At 41.6% G+C, this 21,920-nt stretch overlaps 1 protein-coding gene and 1 non-coding gene across 12 annotated transcripts in view; one reads left to right on the forward strand and one right to left on the reverse strand.

The window, feature by feature from the left end:
• dock3 (dedicator of cytokinesis 3) overlaps positions 1–21,920 on the forward strand; it is a 149,299-nt gene that overhangs the window by 109,463 nt on the left and 17,916 nt on the right. For 9 of the 11 annotated variants that reach the window (XR_006247623.1, XM_043222472.1, XM_043222473.1 and 6 more), the window contains 20 exons: positions 5,159–5,283; positions 5,673–5,835; positions 6,457–6,563; positions 6,859–7,030; positions 7,134–7,231; positions 7,325–7,408; positions 9,999–10,099; positions 10,184–10,265; positions 11,578–11,748; positions 13,962–14,154; positions 15,099–15,226; positions 15,321–15,467; positions 17,453–17,551; positions 17,647–17,741; positions 18,287–18,362; positions 20,029–20,129; positions 20,591–20,649; positions 21,004–21,152; positions 21,544–21,629; positions 21,778–21,804. Coding sequence is in view for 10 of the 11 variants with exons in the window: in XM_043222472.1 (XP_043078407.1) it covers positions 5,159–5,283; positions 5,673–5,835; positions 6,457–6,563; positions 6,859–7,030; positions 7,134–7,231; positions 7,325–7,408; positions 9,999–10,099; positions 10,184–10,265; positions 11,578–11,748; positions 13,962–14,154; positions 15,099–15,226; positions 15,321–15,467; positions 17,453–17,551; positions 17,647–17,741; positions 18,287–18,362; positions 20,029–20,129; positions 20,591–20,649; positions 21,004–21,152; positions 21,544–21,629; positions 21,778–21,804 (2,263 nt within the window). In the remaining variant the exon portion in view is untranslated. The remainder of the gene's footprint in view (positions 1–5,158; positions 5,284–5,672; positions 5,836–6,456; positions 6,564–6,858; positions 7,031–7,133; positions 7,232–7,324; positions 7,409–9,998; positions 10,100–10,183; positions 10,266–11,577; positions 11,749–13,961; positions 14,155–15,098; positions 15,227–15,320; positions 15,468–17,452; positions 17,552–17,646; positions 17,742–18,286; positions 18,363–20,028; positions 20,130–20,590; positions 20,650–21,003; positions 21,153–21,543; positions 21,630–21,777; positions 21,805–21,920) is intronic. The other 2 variants (XM_043222468.1, XM_043222467.1) reach the window with 2 other exon arrangements.
• trnat-ugu lies at positions 7,907–7,980 on the reverse strand. Its single transcript has one exon. It is a non-coding gene; the product is annotated as a tRNA-Thr (tRNA).

The raw sequence follows: 21,920 nt of genomic DNA on the forward strand, positions 1-21,920 counted from the left end.
TCAGTTCCGTTTGTCCGATCTCGTCCGTATTTACGTGTGATATTGTCCTGTCTATCTGTCTGTATGTGTAGTGTTTAGTTCATCCCTGAGTGGATTAAAGCCTTTTTATTTTCTATTATACTCGTTGTTTGCTCTCGTGTTTACCACACGCGTGACAGAGGCAAATGTTTGTAAAAAATATAAATTTCAGTATTAATAATCATTTTTGTTAATATTTCAATCATTTAGATTGTGTTTTGTTTACGGTTTAATTTTAGATAAAGTTTTAGCATTTTTTTGTCACGTTTATAGATTTGGTACCTTTTTACTTTTTCATTTTAATATACTTTGTTCTGCTTTTAGTCATTTTATTATTTTAAGATATGACGGCAACTAGCTGAAAAAAGTTAATGTTATTTCATTTTCAGTAGCTTTTTTTAGTGATTTTAATTATTTTCCTTTAGCTATAAAAGCCGGTGTAATATTGCTGTGCAATAAAATAAACCAGCGTCAATAAATCAACAAACTGACATGTAGAAGAGCGACTGATTATGTTCTATACTACTTTGTAATATTATTTCATACGTATAATGGAGATTTACAATGTTTATAATCTGCTCATCTTGCAAGCAGAAGTCAAGTGAAGTATTTCATGATGCGCGTGACACACGAAATAAAAAGAAAGTATGGTTGCGCGAGGCGGTTTATATCTTTCTTCCCCAGTATTTCCAGTAAAGGCATCGAAGAGAGATCATTCAGAGCAAATGTAAGCTTGCTGAAATATACATCTCCGTCCTCAGAAGCGTCTTCAGGAGAAATGGGTTCTCGCCGCCCTCCGAAGAGCCACACGTTCTCTTTTATTGCATCAGCTGTAATTGGAAGAAATCAAATTAAACCCACAACTTCTTTGACTAACAGCTCAAAGTTTGTTCCCCTGAGCAGACGGGTAAGAGCTAAGCTCGCTTCCAGAGAGAGTCTGTGTTTATTTTGAGTGTTATGATTCAGATGAGGATGTGGGCTGCTGGGTCAGGGATTGAATGAGGCTGATAATGAAAACCAAGGTTGCGTGTGGAAGCACGGTATAAAAGAGCGCTTGGACTCGGGTTTGATGAGTTTTCTTACAGCCAGTGGGTTTCGCTGGACAAAAGATTTGACCTTTTATGTAGCAATAGCTTTTATTGCGGTCTGTGAAAGGGTTTAAAAGTGAAGCTGAATTAAGTGTCTTCTCTCAAGCTTGGACAAAAACCGTTTTATATAGGAGCATGCTGACACGTTTATTTACAGTTCTAGTATCTGTCCAGCTTTTCTAGGTTAGTCATGACTGATGCATGCTGGTTTATCTTTAGTCGGTGTCCAAACTAACACTCTCCAAGTTACAGATGGCCTTTGTTTGACAGCAACTTTATTAATGACTTCTACGTCACTTGACTATAAATGAGTTGCATTTTTTATTTAAAAAGGATGTCGGAGCTCACTTTTGAACATAATGTTTTTGGGACAGGTGTGTTTTAAAAAGAAAAAGAGTAATAATTTCACAAAGCAAAACAACAATGGTATACAAAAGATTGTATTAAAAAGATCCTTTAAAGCCTGTCATCGGATTTTGGTCTAAGATGACTGAGGTTTTGTCAGATCCACTTGGTAACACGTGCATGTTGAGGGTTTCTTGTAATAATTCTAGAAAATGAAATTTTGTACACATTTGTAATAAGTGCAGTTTCACCAAGCAAGCAAAAAAATAAATACATAAATTTCACCAATTGTCACGTTCCCCGGACTTTGTTATTGTTTTCGTCTCGTGCCATGTGTTCCCTGTGCCCTGCCTTTCCTCCATGTTAATTGTATGATTGTCTGCAGCCGTGTCTCGTCAGTGTTGTCAATTACCTCGTGTATTTAAGTCCTGTGCTTTGAGTTCTGTTTGTCCGAGCGTCGAGGTCCCTACTTAATGTCTTTAACTGTGTTTATCCTGCCTGCCTGTTCGACCTGCCTGCCTGCCTGCCTGCCTGCCTGCCTGCCTGCCTGCCTGCCTGTCTGTCTGTATATCCTTTATTTTTCCATTTTGGAATTAAACCCTTTTATTTTCCTTTAATCTTGTTGTGTGCTCTCGTGCTTACCACACAACCGTGACAGAACGCTCGGACCTACAAAGTGTAAATAGCGGCGTATTTTCCCCCTTATTTTTTCTTGTTTTGTTTGCCATGTTTGCCCAGTTTAAAGACCCAAACTTCCTCATCCGCCTGCTGGAGCAGGGGGATTGCTCTCTCGAGGACTATACAGAACTATTCCTCGAACTGGCCAACGACTCTCGCTACCCGGACTGCTCTCTGCTCGAACTCTATTTCCGCGGACTTAACACCTCCAGCCAAGCGCAGCTGTCCGGGAGCGGTCCTCGAGAGAGCCTCGCCGCGTACGTCGAGTGGGTGCTGGTGTCCTGCAAATCAACCATGATGGTTGCGCCTGAGGACAACGACACCAGCCCCACTCCAGATCCAGAGCCCAACTCATCCCTTCACCGCATGGTCGAGCCCCAGCCTGAGCCCACTGCTGACACGGGGGCGGAGTCGAGCGTGACCACGGACCCATCGTCACAGAGAGCGACAGAGCCGTGGAGCGTAACAGGACCCGAGCCGTATCGTCAGACCAGGTGCGCGAGCCAGCAACGGAGCTCCCCGCGGTGGAGACAGCCGACTGCGAGGAGAGCGCGGAGTGGAGCTCCGCCCACTACACATCGGCTGAGGATGAGCTGATCATCCACCTGGGGCTGCTGGATCTGCAAAGGGAGCTGGATGATGTAGACTTGGACTTGGACTTAGACTGGGCACCTCCCCTGTATCCTGAGTTCCTGTTCCCGTTCAGCTACCCAGTAAGCCCGCTGGTTCCGCCCAGCCGTCCCGTTAGCCCGCTGGTTCCGCCCAGCCGTCCCGTTAGCCCGCTGGTTCCGCCCAGCCGTCCCGTTAGCCCGCTGGTTCCGCCCAGCCGTCCCGTTAGCCCGCTGGTTCCGCCCAGCCGTCCCGTTAGCCCGCTGGTTCCGCCCAGCCGTCCCGTTAGCCGCTGGTTCCGCCCAGCCGTCCCGTTAGCCCGCTGGTTCCGCCCAGCCGTCCCGTTAGCCCGCTGGTTCCGCCCAGCCGTCCCGTTCCTGTGCCCGCGCCACGTCGCTCCTCCAGTGCCCGCGCCACGTGCGCTCCTCCAGTGCCCGCGCCACGTGCGCTCCTCCAGTGCCCGCGCGCCACGTGCGCTCCCTCCAGTGCCCGCGCCGTCGCTCCTCCAGTGCCCGCGCCGCGTGCGCTCCGTCCCGTTCCTGTGCCCGCGCCCGTGCGCTCCGTCCCGTTCCTGTGCCCGCGCCCCGTGCGCTCCGTCCCGTTCCTGTGCCCGCGCCCTGTGCGCTTCCTCCAGTGCCGCCTCAAGTTTTCCCACCCTTGCCACACCACGTCGATGGATCCCAGCAGCCCCTGCGCTCATCCTCAGCTCACCATCCGGGCTCGCCACGGGTCTGCCGGTCTCCATCGCCGTCGAGGGTGAAGGATCCTCGCCTCGCCGTCCTGCCTCCGAGACCCAGACTCCTCCTCGGCTCGTGAGACCCGTCGGCTCCCCTGGGCTCCTAGCTCCCTCCTCTACACCGTGGTCCGTCAGTCCACCAGCTCCACCAGGCTCCATCGTCCCTCCGGCTCCGCCTTGGTCTGTCGTCGACCATCCGTCGCCTCGGGATTCCTCTCCTCCGGCTTCGCCTCGTCCCTCCATCCCACCGGCTCTGTCAGGCTCCTCCTTCCCTCGGCTTCACCTCAGTCCTCAGTCGCTCTGGCTCCGCGCGTCCTTCCCGTCCCCGTCTCCGTGTCAGTCGCCGAAGCCTGCGGCGTCGCCTTGAACCTCAGCGCCTCGGCGTCACCCTGGCTCTTCGGCTCTCCGTCTCTGCCTCAGTCTCCTCCACCACCTGCTCCGCCGCCGTCGGTCGGCCCCATGGAGTCGATGGCTGCTCCTCCTCCATGGCTCCTCCCTCCGTCGGCTCCACCTTGGACCACCATAGCTGGGCTCTGGATCTCCTCCTGCTCCGGACTCCTCCTGTCTCCTTCCTGGCTCCTCCCTCCGTCGGCCCCACCGTGGACCACCATAGCTGGGCTCTGGATCTCCTCCTGCTCCGGACTCCTCCTGTCTCCTCCCTGGCTCCTCCCTCCATCTACACCTCCTTGGACCCTTCTGCCTTCTGCCTGCCCCATCCTGGCGATCCGTCCTCCACCAGAACCTCCTCCCAAGACCCGGTATCCCCAAATCCTAGTCATCTTGGTTTTTGTTTGTGTTTGTTTGTTACCCTTTAGGTGCGAGGACGCACCTTCCGGGAGGGGGGGGTAATGTCACGTTCCCCGGACTTTGTTATTGTTTTCGTCTCGTGCCATGTGTTCCCTGTGCCCTGCCTTTCCTCCATGTTAATTGTATGATTGTCTGCAGCCGTGTCTCGTCAGTGTTGTCAATTACCTCGTGTATTTAAGTCCTGTGCTTTGAGTTCTGTTTGTCCGAGCGTCGAGGTCCCTACTTAATGTCTTTAACTGTGTTTATCCTGCCTGCCTGTTCGACCTGCCTGCCTGCCTGCCTGCCTGCCTGCCTGCCTGTCTGTCTGTATATCCTTTATTTTTCCATTTTGGAATTAAACCCTTTTATTTTCCTTTAATCTTGTTGTGTGCTCTCGTGCTTACCACACAACCGTGACACCAATAAGCGCTATTCTAAAAAAGTGTTAAAAGTGATGTTTACAATCCAAACATCAAAGTTTTGTGAGTTTATTTAGAATTTATTTCAAATCACATTTTTGTCTAGGGTGTCAAAACTTTTGAAACTTTTGTGTTATCGCATAAATGTTGTTTACTTCATATTAACCATCCAAAGTGAAAATATAAGCAAAAATCCTGCAACAATTTAGTGACGGATGCGATTTCAAAAAGCAAATAAGAGAATAAAAAAATTATTGAACTAAAAAATCTTTGTGTAGCTGTTTCTTTAAAATTTGTCCTTAGATTTTGATCTAAGATGGCTGAACTCTTATAAACTCCATGTGAAGTTGAGTTTTTCTTGCAATGATTCTCCAAAATGAAACTATAAGTAACAAAAAGACAACACGAGCGCAGTTTTACCAAGCCAAAACAGAAAAACGAATATTACTGAACAATGTGTGTGTGTTTTCTACCTTCAGGTGACATACGCAATGACCTCTACCTCACGCTGGAGAGAGGAGACTTTGAGAGAGGAGGCAAGAGCGTTCAGAAGAACATCGAGGTCACCATGTATGTGCTCTACGCTGACGGCGAGATCCTCAAAGTACGTCAAACCGCCTTAATAAAGGAAGCGCTTCAACACTCACCCTCCAAATATCGCATAAAGGGAGGAATTTTAAGCAATTGTGCAATTTCATAATTATTAAAATACAAATCACACAGAATCCAAAGAAGACACGAGGGAGTAAATAATGACAGAATTCTCATTTTTGGATAAACTGTCCCTTTAAAAAACATATAAGTGATCTGTAGCTCACGCTGTGAATCATTTAGTCCAGACAAAATTGACATCAGTTTGGAGGAGTAAATGAGTTCGGGATTTTCTGATGTATTTTACATAAGCCCATCATAAATGTTGGCGTGGCGAACTTTGATGCACACTATAAAGCCACATAAAAGCAAACGGTTTCCATTTCTTCTATCTTTTATCAGGAGTGCATTAGTCTGGGCTCAGGAGAGCACAACATCAGCGAGTACCGCTCTTTCGTCCTCTACCACAACAACAGTCCTCGCTGGAGTGAGGTCGTCAAACTGCCCATCCCCATAGACCGCTTCCGCGGGTCCCATCTGCGCTTCGAGTTCAGACACTGCTCAAGTAAGGACTTTGTACACCGCCCGAATTGATTTCTCTCATGCCGTTTGCATATGAAGGCTGAAGGCTTTGCTGTACTTCAAACTAAATCAAAGAACGAACTCATATGGCGTCATTTTGAACAAAATCAGGCCAAAACGGCGTTCGTTTCGGCAATTCGAAATGGCTCACCATTTGAGCTACTATTGGTCCGTGACGTTTACGCAATTGGTGGGTGTGTTCTCCAACTTCTTTGACGCGAGATTTATTTTTATCTCTTATTCACTAATACGGTAGTGTTGAATAGCTGAGCTAATATATCCGCACCTGTACAAAAAAATTAAATGACTGAAATGAATCAAGTAATATAAAGGTAAAGCATGCATACATGTGAATTTCTTTAATTAGCGAACATAAAAAGCCTTTTTGACGAGATACTGTGTTATATAGTCTTTACACAACCTGTTGCGTTATATGATTATTACATGATGCATGCACTACTCAACATATTCAGAAATCAAGTTTGAATTGTTCCATTTGATGTGATCATTTGATCATTTAATTTTATTGACTTTTTAATTCATTTCAATAACTGCCAGCTCTGTAATATTTAAAAAAAAAATCTCTGTATCTTTTTTTTTACAGCAAAAGACAAAGGAGAAAAGAAGCTTTTTGGCTTTGCCTTCACTCCTCTTATGAGGGAAGATGGCACCACGCTGTCTGACGAGAGCCATGAGCTTTACGTCTATAAGGTGAGGCAGACTTTACGTTATCATAAATTAGAAGCAGTTTTGTTATTTTACTATTTTTTTTGCTTAGTTTAGTTTATTTTTATTATTATTATTATAGATATAATTTAGTAGTATGTCCGATGTTTAATTCTGTTTCTTAATCTGGCTTTTTTGCCAATAGAGATTTATCCATTTGTATTTTTTAGATATTTTGCTATGTTAACGTTCAACTAGAACTAAATGACACTTTGGTAACTAGTGGAATTAAGAGTGCTATGCACTGTTTACCCCGTGAATCTCTCTGTGCATGGATCAGTGTGATGAAAACACCACCTTCAGTAACCACGCGCTGTACCTGGGTCTGCCTTGCTGTAAAGATGACTTCAACGGCTGCCCGAACATCCCGTCCAGCCTCATATTCCAGCGCAGCACTAAAGAAACCCTCTGGATATCCACTCAGCTCTCCTCCACCAAACTAACACAGAATGGTAATTCACTAATACTTAACCCTTTTCTCGCGTCCATGAGTTGCTGTGTATGCTTCCCTTAATATAAATGTATAATCAATGAAACTCTTTTTATGTTGTGAAGTCGATTTACTAGCCTTGTTGAAGTGGAAAGCCCATCCAGACCGTGTAATGGATATTTTGGGCCGATTGCGGCACGTCTGTGGGGAAGAAATAGTCAAAGTGAGAGCTCTGTCTTGTGTCTTGTTTTTTTTGGTCTTTGAAAATAACTGATTTTAATGTTATTGACATGCATTTTTTGTTTTTCTTCTCCAGTTTCTTCAAGACATCCTCGACACGCTGTTCTCCATTCTGGATGACAACACAGACAAATACGGACCCCTGGTGTTTCAGTCACTGGTTAGAAACTTTAACAAATGACATTTCTAGGACTGCGCCATAGCTTACCTAACGTTAATAATTCATTGCTGTAATAACATGTCCGGTATCCATTTATCAAAAGACTCATGCACTGTGTGTTTGTGTGTGTGAACACCCTTAAATGTGCACAATTTGTCTCTTTCACTGGTGCCCATGCTGTGTGTGTGTGTGTGTGTGTGTGTCTTTTTTGAAAAATGGAGGATTTCAGCTGGCATGGATCCAGGCATTATTAGGCGTTCACAGCTGCTTGATAGTGGCATCTCCAGAGAGCCTTTAGCTTCTTGTACTCCTGTAAAGAGAGTCAAGACGTTCTAGCCTCTCTTGGCCTGAATACATCTGTCATGTTTCTGTGTGGAGAATAGGAAACCTATGCCGATTCCTCTTGCATGGATATTCATTTGCTCACAACTTGGTGTCTCATTTTCGACAGTTTACCCCCAAAACACACTGCACAATGTCAGACAAGTAGACAACCAAAGGCACTGCTGGGATTTGAACCCAGGATCTCCTGTTTACAAGGCAGGCACTTTAACCAGCTAAGCCACAGTGCCTGCTTATGTGGGGTCCAAAAGGAAGGCATGCTCAGATGATTACAGCATGCAGAGCTGGATGGCTTGTATGTTCAGAATTCAGTAAAGATGGTTTGTAAACAGAATTGCAGCTTCGCGGCTTGTCCCGGTCCATCGGCGTGAGGTTGCACGTTCATTTAAACGGAAAGACAAGGTTCTAAGCGTTCTGCACAATTTGAATGCAGTGGCACCGTAAGTACGTCCTGTCCAAAGGAAAGTTTTTATGACAACTGTATCACTGGCCTGCTAGCTGCTGTATTTTTACCTTAGAGGTAAAATGCCTTAAGACTTGACTCTGGTGGGACTCGAACCAACAAGCTTTGAATTCCCTCATCTGGCAGTCCAGAAGTCCAAAGCGCTATCCATTGCGTTACAACACCTGTTGAGACATGGGAAGGCTGTATGTAGAATGTAGAATGGCATCGCTGGGATTTGAACCCAAGATCGCCTTTTTACAAAACAGGCACTTTCACCAGCTAAGCCACGCCACCTCTTCACTGTGGTGCATTTGCTTGGTGTGTTATCCTTCAAAAAGAGCTGCGGGTTGAATTCAAAAGCCCACAAGGACCGCTGCGCAACAGCAGAGGAGTGGACAACCAAAGGCTTCTCTGGGATTCTAACCCAGGATCTCCTGTTTATTAGACAGGTGCTTCAACCAGCTACGCCACAGTGCCTGTTAATGTGGTGTCCTCAAGAAGGCAGATGCAGAGCTGGATGGCTTGGAAAGGTTCAGATTTCAGTAAAGATGGTTTGGAAATGGAATTGCAGCTCCTACTTTATGGCTTGTCCCGGTCTATCGGCGTGAGGTTGCACGTTTGTTTGGATGAAAGGACAAGGTTCTAAGCTTTTTGGACAATTGGAATGCAGCTTGAAAAGCAGAGGCACCGCAAGGGCATCCTGTCCAAAACAAAGCCCCACAGAGTTTTTATGACAACTGAATCAGGGAGGCCAGCAAGCCACTGTATTTGTTGGCCAAGCTGCCTTAGATGAATTCCAAAGGACTCCACTCTGTTGGGACTCAAACCCACAACCTTTAAATCACCTCATCTGGCAATCTAGAGATCCAGCACACTATCCATTGTGCCACAGGGCCTGTTGGCATGGTTTGTTGAGCCATGTGAAGGTTTTCAGAATGCAGAAACGCACCCCTGGGATTTAAGTCCAGGATCTCCTTTTTAACCTGCTGCGGTCATGCATTCGCCCTGGCCAGGAGCTGATAGGTGGCGCACTGTTGAATCTGCCTACTGAAACTCCCGCTGTTTGCATTCCGCTTCAGGAAAGAAAAGTCACGCTCTCTAAGGTGGTGCTACAGCCCTGCCAAAAGCACCACTGGAATTCAAACCCGTGATCTTCTGTTTACGAGACAGGCACTTTGACCAGCTAAGCGATGGCACCCTGCTGCAATAACACATGGCCAGTGTTTATTGGCAGCAGCTGTGAAATGACGCACTGGTGAAACTGTCTGCTGCACTGGCTCTTCTTTGCTCCTGCTTCTGGAATTGAAAGCTACACTCTCAAAGGTGATGCTACAACCCTACCAGAGGCACCACTGGGATTCAAATCCAGGATGTGCTCTGCAGAGAATGGGTGCCGTCAAAATGAGAGCCCAAACAATCCTCAACTACATCAGTTTGTGTTTTGTGAACTGAAAAGCTATGAGACACTGGCAGGGAATGCATTGAGACATTTTCTAGTCTTCTATTCACAACATTGCTTCTTATCTCATCTGAATCGGGAGAGAAATATGCACAGACCAAGCAAAAGGCATCCAAGAGTTTTAATGTGAGCGGACAACAATAAATGGACTTGTTCACTGGAGGAAGCAAAAGTAAAATCTATTCCTGTGAAGAAACAAACTCATCCACATCTTCTTTTTTTTTTCTTTTAATACATTTTCAATTGAATTACTTATTTATAAATGATACTACAATCGCACTGATATGTACTGATATTTTCAACATCAGAAATCTGGATCTGTGCTGCATTGCATCTCTGTCCAGGTGTTCATCATCAATCTGCTCCGGGACAGTAAGTTTTATCACTTCAGGCCTGTGATGGACACATACATCCAGAAGCATTTTGCTGGAGCACTGGCTTATAAGTAAGTTCACCTATTTCCACAGGATGTTTTTGTTAAGGTTTGCAATCTGAATATTGTATAACTAGTTGTTTCATTTAAATTCAGAGAGTTGATTCGCTGTCTGAAGTGGTATATGGACCGATCAGCAGAAGTTGTTCGGCAGGATCACATTCAGGAAGCCATGAGGGTGAGATCTCCTTGATTTGATGAAGTATGCTGTTTAACACAAAAAAATCATGTGCCAGTCACTATCAAATAAACAGATTCAGCTTTAACACAAACTAGTATAAGTAATGCATTTACATAAGATCGGTGCAGTCCTCCGAAGACCTTAACAGATAACTAGCTGAAGCAAATGTTTTCAAGATTTCTTATTCATGTACGGTTTTTGTTGAGATGTATTGCCATTGCTGGTTTGATTGGTGATTCATGTTGGTGCTGACAGTACCCTCATATTAAAATGTCAAGCACTGTAAAAGTACAGAAATTATAATTCACTTATAGTGTGGGTTGCTGCGTCAAAATTTTCAAAAGTATCTTGCCAAACACACACTTGAGTGAAAGTAAGAAAAAGTTTCCACTTTTAATTGTACTCAAGAATTTAGAAGAAAAAAACGTTTATCTTAGCTTTTGAAATTGGCTGATGAAAACCAGTGGAGACTTTGATGCAGAAACATCCAATTTATCATTATAATATTTAGAACACTTTGTATTGAATAAAAAAAAAAAGCTAAGAACAATTTAAATTGTATGCTGGAAAAAATAACACTTTATTTTACACCTATTAGTTGCTCATTAGCATGCATATTGCTAGAATATTAGCCATATATTAGTGCTAATTAATCACATATTTCACATTACCTTATTCTACATCACTAATCCTAACCTATACCTAAACTTAACAACTACCTTAATAACTATCAATAAAGCAAGTCAAGAATTTATTTCAGGGAAAAGTCGTAATTAATAGTTAACAAGTTTCTCATAGTGCATATTAATATTTTGAACTTTCTTCAGTTGTCTTAGAGGTACAAGCACTGTGCTTGTCTGTATTGATTGTACTTGGAGTGTTTTAAAGATATTTGTGACACAGGACCACAGAATTCATAAATTATCTAAGCAAATAAGCTGAATAAATGAGCTTTCCATTGATGTATGGTTTAGGAGGATAGGAAGATATTTGGCTGAGATACAACTATTTAAAAAAGGAAATGCAAAAATATAAATACTGAGTTCTTAGCAATGCATATTACTACATGTAAGATATATTTACAGTAGGAAATTTACAAAATATCTCCATAGAACATGATCTTTACTTAATGTGCTAATGATTTTTGGCATGAAAGAAAAATGGGTCATTTTGACCCATAAAATGTGTTTTTGGCTTTTTCAATATAAGTCCCAAGTGACTTTTTGTGGTCCAGGGTCACATTTTATCACAGAAATGTTGAAAAGTTTAGATACTTGCAGACACGTGTTAACTGTAAATTTACCCCCAGGCTCTAGAGTACCTGTTTAAATTCATCGTCCAGTCACGGATCCTGTATTCCCGGGCCACCTGTGGGATGGAGGAGGACCAGTTTCGGGCTAGCATCCAGGAGCTTTTCCAGTCCATTCGTTTTGTGCTCAGTCTGGACAGCCGTAGCTCTGAGACACTCATTTTCACACAGGTCAGATATCAATTCAAGAACTGTTCACTTTTCATGGTTAAGAAAACTTACATTTGTGAGGAGATACTACCTAAGGAACCATCTGATATATAAGAAGAATTGTGTCAAAAATACTAGGAGTTGCTAGGAGTGGGATTTAATGGATGAATGCTTAGTTACTGTACACTTTTGTAGTTATGATTTTATTAATTTATACCTCATGCTGGTTTAATTGTGGAATTATGCAAAGAAAACAAAAGATCAAGGTGGTCTAATGTGTTAAAAATTAAAGGATTGGTTTTAACAAGTTACTGATCTCCAAATGCTTGGCTGTTGGCCCTAAAGCCCTTTATTCGCAGGTATATTTCGTGTTTTCTAAGATTAATGCATCTGTCTCTAAAGAAGTTTTAGCTTTTTAGACAACCCCGTCTAAAAAAAAATCCTATGAAAGTTGCGATCAGAGAAAAAAAGGTTTTTTCTTGAAGACTGCTGAAGTATGTTTAAGTAAAAATATCTGCTATGCCTGCTTTAACATTTCTATAAGGAATGTTTTGAAGGTCTCAAAGAGCACAAGATTAAAGGACTTGAGACGAACTTCAAGACGCTGAAGCCACCAAACAAGTTCTTGAGAGACTGTAATATCATCCGTCACTAGATCTTTTCAATGTCTGAAGATGGTACTTGCTGCTATGATGCTATGATGTTAGAAATGCATGTGGTTTCTGAGGTTTTGTGAGTGAGTTAAACCCATTGCTTTGCGTTGCATTGGGTTACCCATTGCAAGGATGTTTTGGATTATTGGTAGCAGCTTTTCTAGTTGGCAAACTCCCCAAGTAACTATGATATTCTGATTGTTCCCCTCAGTAAGGCTTATACAGTAAAGTGTCACTCAGTTCCTCTGCACAAACAATGTGGGACAGTTTATGTTTAAAAAGTTTTTGGAATGATATATGTCATCACTTTCTTTTAGTTATAGGCATTGTTTGTACTGAAAAATGTGACATTTGCTTCTCCGTTCATTTAAAAATTTTGAATTCTAGATTATGTTCAAAATGCATCTTTGTTAGTTTAAGCATCACCATATTTTACGGTGCAGTATATGCCTCCATCAAAGCATCATTTGATTCTGAAACCACCAGGAACCTGTGGCTGTACTTTGGTTAATCACTGTCTGGACGCAGTACAGACCATCCTACGCACAATTATTGAACAAATAATTTAGTCTTCTTTGGTTTTTGTTGACTTAATATTTTCCTGAATTGTCCCATATTGTACCTTTGTGGACTTTTCCCATCCCTGCCCCGTATCTTGACCCAATCCTGCCCAACCTCACTGTGCCCCCTAGGGTCCCCAGCCAACTACAGGACAGGCCACCACCAACCAGGGCAACTGCTTACAGCCGTTGAGCTGCAATGCCCCACGGCCCTCTCCGCTGTCTGTAAGTAGATGCAGCTTGTTGAATTGCCCCACAATAATGGAACGGAGACTCCCTCACAACCCAACTCAATGCCAAAGCCCAAACATCTACCATCACATACCACCACTCAGTACCTTTCCAGAACACCCGACCTCAACAATGAACCAACAACCCAAACAAACTGACCAACATCAACAATCGCTCCACAATGCTTCCAGTGCATCTTCCGCTGGGTTCTTTGATGTGTTTCTTGGTTTTGATTGCTGTGTTTGACACCAAATCTTCTCCTTCCAAACACCCCCATTTTTCACCTCTTGAGTGGCGTTGAAACCGGAGACCAGAGATCACCTTGCCTGCAATGGATCGTATCATTGGGCTGTTGAGCAAAGTAGGGAAGAGAAGTCCTCAGAAGCAAGAGATGTAATGGACCTTAAAATGAAGCAATAGGCAAGGCCAAGGTTTTTGACTAAGACCATTACTATATAGAGATCTTCAACCCTGCTCCCAGCTTGCAAAGTTTAGTATCAACATACTCCAACTGACCTTCCTGTAACTTTCAAGTTTAGGTCAGTTTAGTTTGATTAGTGCTCGGGTTAATCTCTGTCACGCAGTGGGTCTCCAGTCTTTTTTGGCATCATCTAAATTTAATGTTCTTAAATGTAACTATGAGATGCTGATGAAGCTTTACTATTAGTTCATCTCTTGCTGTGTAGGGGATGCCCATCCTATCTTTGTTCAACATGCCCATCATATCTTGTTTTACCAAATTGCAAATGTAAACCTTTCTTTCTTTGGTCTCTTCCATTTTTTTTTTCAGGCTGCCCTACTCAACTCGTTCCCAGCTATTTTTGACGAGCTCCTCCAGATGTTCACGGTACAGGAAGTGGCAGAGTTTGTGAGGGGAACTCTAGGTAGCATGCCTAGTACGGTCCACATCGGGCAGTCCATGGATGTGGTCAAGCTGCAGTCCATCGCTCGGACAGTGGATAGCAGGCTTTTCTCCTTCCCTGGTATTTCGTAAAGAATTTGTTCTTATGTGCCAAACAGCTTGTCACTGGTGCTGTACTCTCAAAGTATTCTCATTTACTTCTAGCAGTATCTTAAAGGAATAGTTCACATAAAAATGAAAATTACCCCATATTTTACTCCCCCCGAAGCCATCCTAGTTGTATATGACTTTCTTCTTTCAGATGAACACAGTAAGAGTTTTTTAAAAATGTATCCTTTCTCTTTCAAGCGGAGATACAATAATATTTCTAGTTTTAAAATTATAATGTAAATAACTCACTTTCTGCAAGATGCCAAATTCTGTCTTTTTAGCTCACTTAGGACACGACATACATCAAGCCAGATCTCAGTCGGTTATTTACATTATAATTTATTTATAAAATGCATTATAATATTTTAAGCTGCAAAATAATGGCTGCTATTCACAAGCATTAACAAACTTGGAAGAGCCTGGATAGATATTTAAAAAAACTCTGTGTTCGAAACTTAAATAAAATAGGGTAATTTTCATTTTTGGGTCATTTTTAAATTATTATTCTTTAAAGAGTACATGTTAATATTTTAAAGGCCTGTTCGCACCAATAATTATATCTATACATATAAAGAAAAAACCCTGGAATAACTTTCAAAATGATGTATTTCCAGTCGATGAATGATACAAACCTTGACAGCCAATCGAATCCATCCTGCTATAACAAGCTTGAATATGCAGACAATATCATCCACTGATGTGGATGCTAATATCGTCAGCTTTATACTACTAATATGTACTAATATGCACCTTTTATGCTTAGATAAGCTACAAAGTTGTCCCTTTAGGGGTACTGCCCCAGTGACAAGCTGCTGTACCTCTAAAAGGTACAATTTGTGCACTGTGTTGTAGAGTAAGTATCTGAAATCTTAATCAGGTGAATTAAGTTGATACCCTGTCTGTCTGTTTGCACAGAATCAAGGAGAATTCTCCTTCCTGTTGTTCTCCATCACATTCATCTGCATCTGCGCCAACAGAAGGAGCTTCTGATCTGCTCGGGAATCCTGAGCAGCATTTTCTCCATCATTAAGAGCAGCTCATTGGTACACTTCAGTCAATGTGCATGTCATCAAAACAATCAACACCCCACTGATGACTTGGGTTAAAGGGACATTGTTCCTTGTGTCCTGTGTGCAGGAGAGCTCTGTGCAGGAGGAGGTAGAGATGATGGTGGAGAGTTTGTTGGATGTGTTGTTGCAGACGCTGTTGGCCATCATGAGTAAATCTCAGTCTCAGGAGGCGGTAAGAGGGCAGCGCTGTCCACAGTGCACGGCTGAGATCACTGTTAGTAACTAACAAATCTGATATTCTACTTCTTTCCTTCCCTCCATCCCTCTTCTCCTCCACCTGCTTGGCAGCATCCCTTCTGAGATCTTTTCTTCATCTTCTGTTTATTTCCCAGCACCTTTCTCTTCTTTTTTGAGCCAACAGAGTGCTGTAGTAAAATCACATTAATAGAGAGATTAATGTTTGATAATAATAGATCTACCTCAAGCTCCAACATTCAATTATATATATACATATATATATATATATATATATACACACACACACACAAAAGTTACACACAAGTTGGGTAAGTTACTTTTAGAAAGTAATTAATTAGTTACCAATTACATCATCAATATTGTATTTAAATTACTAATTACTTTAATTACTTAATAAGTTATGTATTAATCAAATCGCTATGTAAATTCTGCATAAAATTGCGAGGTAAATTCCGGCTTATTTTTCATACTATTTTTTTCTTCTGTATATCTAGGTAGAGCGTTTGCATATAATGGATTACATAATCCGATAATTAGTTCGTTTAAAAGTAGACACTCTGTACCTCACTTTGATGTTAGACATATATATAGACATATTTCTAGATTCGATTAATTTTAGTCTTATCTGTATGGTTTCACTATGAATCAGGAAAAACTTCATTTTAAAGTAATTAAATTATAGTGACACGTCTCTCTCTCTCTCTCTCTCTCTCTCTCTGTCTCTCTCTCTCTCTCTCTCTCTCTCTCTCTCTCTCTCTCTCTCTCTCTCTCTCTCTCTCTCTCTCTCTCTGTCTCTCTCTCTGTCTCTCTCTCTCTCTCTCTCTCTCTCTCTCTCTCTCTCTCTCTCTGTCTCTCTGTCTCTCTCTCTGTCTCTCTCTCTGTCTCTCTCTCTCTCTCTCAGTTTTTATCTTCTCTCACATTCACTCACTTACTCACTGACTCACACATAATGCAATGTCTTCCCGCGGGTGATTTTCAAGAAAACTACATGTACAATTCATATTTCAAGAACAACATAAAATCAAACATCTGTTTAAGACCATTACTTTCTTCATATATATATATATATATATATATATATATATATATATATATATATATATATATATATATATATATATATATATAGTTTTTTTTTTTTTTCATGCACAATATAAGTGCAAAATGTCTTCATTATTTTAATTTCTGCATTCAGATATGAGCCTAACCTTGCTGGACGGGTTTCATGAGACTCACCCATGCTTTTTTGTCTTGTGTCTTTTACGTTCAGTCTGGTGTAACACCCGCTTAGAAGATGAACAGTAAACTACTAGAACACAAACATGCTCTGACCTGTACTCTGATGTTTGGGTTTGCATCCTCTGATATACTTTGGCTTGCTTTTAATGTTTGTTTTTTTCATGTATTGATCATAGCATCACATGTTTGTCAACATCAAGTCATTTTAGCACATGGGTTTTTTAAATTTTTATAATAATAAATAATTTGATCAATAGTCGATGGACTAGTGCTGCCATAATCACTTAAATATTTTTAATATTGTGACACTAATGTCGGGTAAAAAGCTTTGACATCTGTGAGTCTGTGACATCTGTGCTCTAATTTAAATAGACCTATTGTGCCTGCTGTAATTGGACTGTGGGTGGTTGGTGAATCAGCAAGAGTTTTCGCATAGACTTTTGACTAACAACATAAAGTCTAGTCCACATACGGCCAAGAACTGCACACTTGGAAAGAAAAAAAAATCACCCAATCAACAAGTTTAAAAAAAAGTTGTGTAAAACCAGCTAGTCAGATTAGAACGGGTGATTTCAGCATCAGAGTTTAGTGAACAGACTGTAGGCCGTCGGAGACGAAGTACCACAACTGTAAACTTAATTCATCCCACACTGTCTTCACGTCTCTCATTCACCCTGCTTCCCCGCTCCCTTTGAATGCGTCTGATTGGCTGTTTGATTGCCAAATGAATGGATTGATTGGCTCACAATTTCTGATCGACAGGGGGAGTATGTGTCCTGCTTGCTGTCCCTCCTGCGTCAAATGTCGGACATTCATTTTCAACACCTGATGGACAACTTCCAAAGCAAAGAGGAGCTCAAGGTGGAATCAGGCATTTGAATCACTTACATTATTGCTTAAATGTGACGTTTTCAAATGTTAAAACGTGAAAACGCTTTCTTGTAACTCTTTTGCAGGAGTTCTTGCTGAAGATTTTCTGCGTGTTCAGAAACCTGATGAAGCTCAGTATATTTCCACGTGACTGGAACGTCATGCGACTGCTGACCAGCAAGTGAGAGCGGATTTTGCTTTCAATAAAACATATATAATATATATATATATATGGGGATAATACAATGAATTTCTCCTAAAATGTCTTATTTGTAGTATTTTGTACAATATGTTTCAGACAAAAACAGTAAAGTCAGACTTTAAACATGATTAGATGTTCACAGATCCTACATTAACTTTTCGAGAAGAAAACGTTTGGGAATGAAATGAATCAAAAGTTACAGTTCATCACAGAATCCTGAATGTTTTTTTTGCAAAATGTTAAACTGCTGCTTAAGTAACGGTTTTCTGATAACAATACGAAAGCATCAAATCAGCATAATTCACAATATTACTGCAGCTTTGATCGAACAAATGCAGACTTGGCAAACATGAACTAATATATATATATATATATATATATATATATATATATATATATATATATATATATATATATATATATATATTTGTAAACAACTTAACTTACACACTTTTGAACAGTGTATGTTTACAGTGTTTTCTGTTTTTTACAGTTTGTCTCTATATCTTCTTTCTTTCTTGCAGCATCATTGTGAGCACGACTCAGTATCTGTCGCCTGCTCTCCATAAAAGCTTCACGGATGCTGACTTTGATTTTAAGGTGTGTGTGACCGTGACCCTGGCATTGAAACACGCATTAAACATCAATGCAATTTTTTTTCTGACTATCGTATTCCACGCGTACACAAACGTGCTTGATGTGGGCCTTTACGGTGTCCTGCTGTCGGGCACGCTCTAATCCACTCTAATGAAGCTCTCCTCCCTGATCAAGACAGATGGTGCCACTAACCAGGGAGACTGGCACTGAAAAGTTCAGATCTACTGAATTATTAATGAAGGTTATCTCTGAGAGAAAAACACGGACCTTCCTACCAACGTGAGCTTTCACTGGATATCCCCTGAAAGAAAAAAGAAAATGCATAAAATATTTGTGGAGCATCTTAAATCAGGTTAAGGTGCACTGATAGACCAGTAAAGTCGTGCAAAACATGTTCAGAATATTATAAATAATATTGATTGACATCCTTAAGGTGTGCTAAGATTTTGCAGAAATGTCACAGACACACAGGTTTGAGGTTAAGTGCACAATACAGAAAATCTGTGCGTTTGTATTGAAATGACTGGACTTCATCAACAAACAATGTGCAGAGCCACAGCATCAGGGCCAGTTTTACTAAACAGGGCAAATTAGTCCAATGGGAGGGGACACGCAAAATAAAGAACATCTCGTTTACATATTGACCAGTGCAATATAACAAGCGTAGTGCAAATTAGCATAGTCGCAAAGAAGGAAATAAAGAAGCCACTGCATATTGAAAAGAAATGCCAAGAGTTGCAGAGTTGACTCTGCGTTTCTAAGTCTTCTTCTGTTTCCTGAAGCAAATGAAAAATAACATGGCAAATGCAATGTTTTCTTCTGCTTTCTATTTACAATATCTGCAGCCATTTCAACTGCAGAATAATAGAGCAGATACCAATAATTTGACCAGCGCAAACAGTAATAAACTGCGCTCATTTAAATACTGCCCTCCCATACATTTTGCGTCTAAAAGGGAAACTGCTACAAATGCAATTTCAGTAATCGCCTTTTCACTGAGCATCATTAGCGCTATTTTGACGCCAAAAGACGCAAGCTATTAGTATAACTGGTCCTTAGTGTCCAAACAAGAATTCGGAATAGTTAAAGTTAATCTTAAAGAGGGAATAAGACAATAGTTATCTTCAACTTAAAGTGGCGCCAAAGCCCCTTTAAGGCAAGTCATTTCACTCGGCGGCCATCTTTGAAATGCCTCTCAGGCAGCTATTTTATTCATGCAAGAAGGTGAAAATATTTCAATTAGATAGATCGGTTTAGCTTGACCAGTGAAGCCATGCTAAAATATAACCAACATGTCACTACTCTAATGAATAGTGAAACTGACATCCCTCAGTAGATAGTTCACCCAATAATTAAGCCATCCTAAGCGTATATGACTGGTGAATACAATCAGTGCTGCATTAAACAATGTCCTGGATCTTATGAGCTTCATAATGCCAGGAAAAGGGGGCCAAGATTTTAAAGCCCAAAAAAGTGCATCCATCCTAAAAAGAGCTCCCCACAGCTCCGGGGTTTAATAAAGGCTAATAGGGCTATAAAGGCTATAAACGCTAATCTCTAGCTTCCCCTAACTGTCACGAGCATGAATTACATGAGTTCTCCTTCAAAACGTAGTCCAGATCTCCATTATAAGACACCGTAGCATCACTACACGTTTCTTTTCCGTCAGGTGTGGAACTCGTACTTCAGTCTGGCCGTGTTGTTTATCAACCAGCCCAGTCTACAGCTGGAGACTCTGACCCCGGCCAAGCGGAAGAAGGTGTTTGACAAGTAAGACCTGACCCCGCTCGTTCACACACACCATAAAGACACTACGGAGAACTCAAGCTGCTTCTAAATACACAGGCTTTCATTGTAAGTGTGTTTCGTCACTCACCGAAGGATAAAAATCCAAATACTGTCTGCGGAGCTTAAGTTGTATTTAACCCAGATACCCCTTTAAATGTGAAACAAGCAATAATTTGGGTATTGTAGCGAGGGCTAATCCACGTTAAATCCATCCAGAGTACATGCGACATCTCTTCAGATACTGTCTTTTGCGGCCCGCTCGCTCTCCTTTTGTTGTTCTCCGTTAGATCTGCATCTCATGATTAATAGATTCCTGCAGTTATTGGTCAAGCTCTCGAACACAAGCAGGCCTCGGATGCTGAAGCGCACACACGAGAGTCTACTCTGTAATAAAATGCATGCTGTGGATGGATGCATTCAGAGCGCTTTCTGTGTTTTTGCAGGTATGGTGACATGAGGGTCATGATGGCTTATGAGCTGTTCAGCATGTGGCAGAATTTGGGTGAGCGTTCGGATTCTCTCTCTGCCTTTCCACTCTGTTTCGTGACTTTGTTTCTCTTTTCCTGCATTTCTCTGCACACGCACAGACAGACGCATGAACGCAAACATTCACTTCCTCCAGAAAAGCGCTACTGACCTCTAGAGGCGGAAGATGGTGCAGAAATTACCAATTTCGGGCGTTTTTTATGGTCATTATTGATATTATTAAAAAGAAAAACGTCGAATGCTTTCTATTATATAAAGCTTACCCGCTGTGTTAAATAAACATATACTTTCAGGCTTTCATGAACATCCACCATTGATAAAACGAAAGAAGATGTAATGAATAATCACGATTTGCTTGGTTTGGCTGCAGGTGAGAATAAGATCCACTTCATACCAGGAATGATTGGCCCATTTTTGGGTGTGACGCTCGTACCGCAAAATGAAGTCCGAAATATAATGATCCCCATCTTCCACGATATGATGGACTGGGAACAGAGAAAGAACGGCAACTTCAAACAGGTCCATTATACCCGCCTCTGCTTTTCTGTCTTTTCTCGGCTGTTTTTTCCCGTTTCTCTTAACTTGAGTTATGTTCCAGGGAAACGAAAGAAATGGTTGTGATCTATTTTCACAAAATAATAGTAAGTTGGTGGACAGAAAATGAACAAAAAAATGAATGAACAAACTATACAAATCCTTTAATTAGAAATTAAGAAACGCACAATTATCGTTGTGTATTTAGGCTGCTCTCAAGAAATAATATAATTTCGAAAGAGTGCCATATATTTATGACTATTAATGGCATGGCACCAAATAACAAAAATAGCATAATCTCCCAAAACGTAGAAGTAGCGGTAATAATGTAATATTACCGTTTCATTATAAGCAGCTAATTCATTTTACGGTGTAGGTGGAGGCAGAACTGATAGACAAACTGGACAGTCTGGTGTCTGAAGGCAAAGGAGATGAGAATTACAGAGAACTCTTCAGTTTGCTGTAAGTGCGCATACACACACACACACACACACACACACACTCCCTCTACATCCTCCTCTGACACACACACAGCTACACATCCAGCTGTTTCAGTACTCTTGTTATAACCCGAGTGTCTCTGATTTGCTTTGTGCTGCGGGATTATTAGAACTCAACTGTTTGGGCCGTACCCCAGGTAAGAGGAAACTAACCTGATCAGGTGCCACTCAAATGGATCTTCAAGCCCCTCTTTTACCTTCAGGCCCTTAAGTGATCTTAAATAATTCTATAAACATGTGTGCCGTTTATATC

This window comes from Puntigrus tetrazona, chromosome 22 (assembly GCF_018831695.1).
Source record: "Puntigrus tetrazona isolate hp1 chromosome 22, ASM1883169v1, whole genome shotgun sequence".
Taxonomy (NCBI): Eukaryota; Metazoa; Chordata; class Actinopteri; order Cypriniformes; family Cyprinidae; genus Puntigrus; species Puntigrus tetrazona.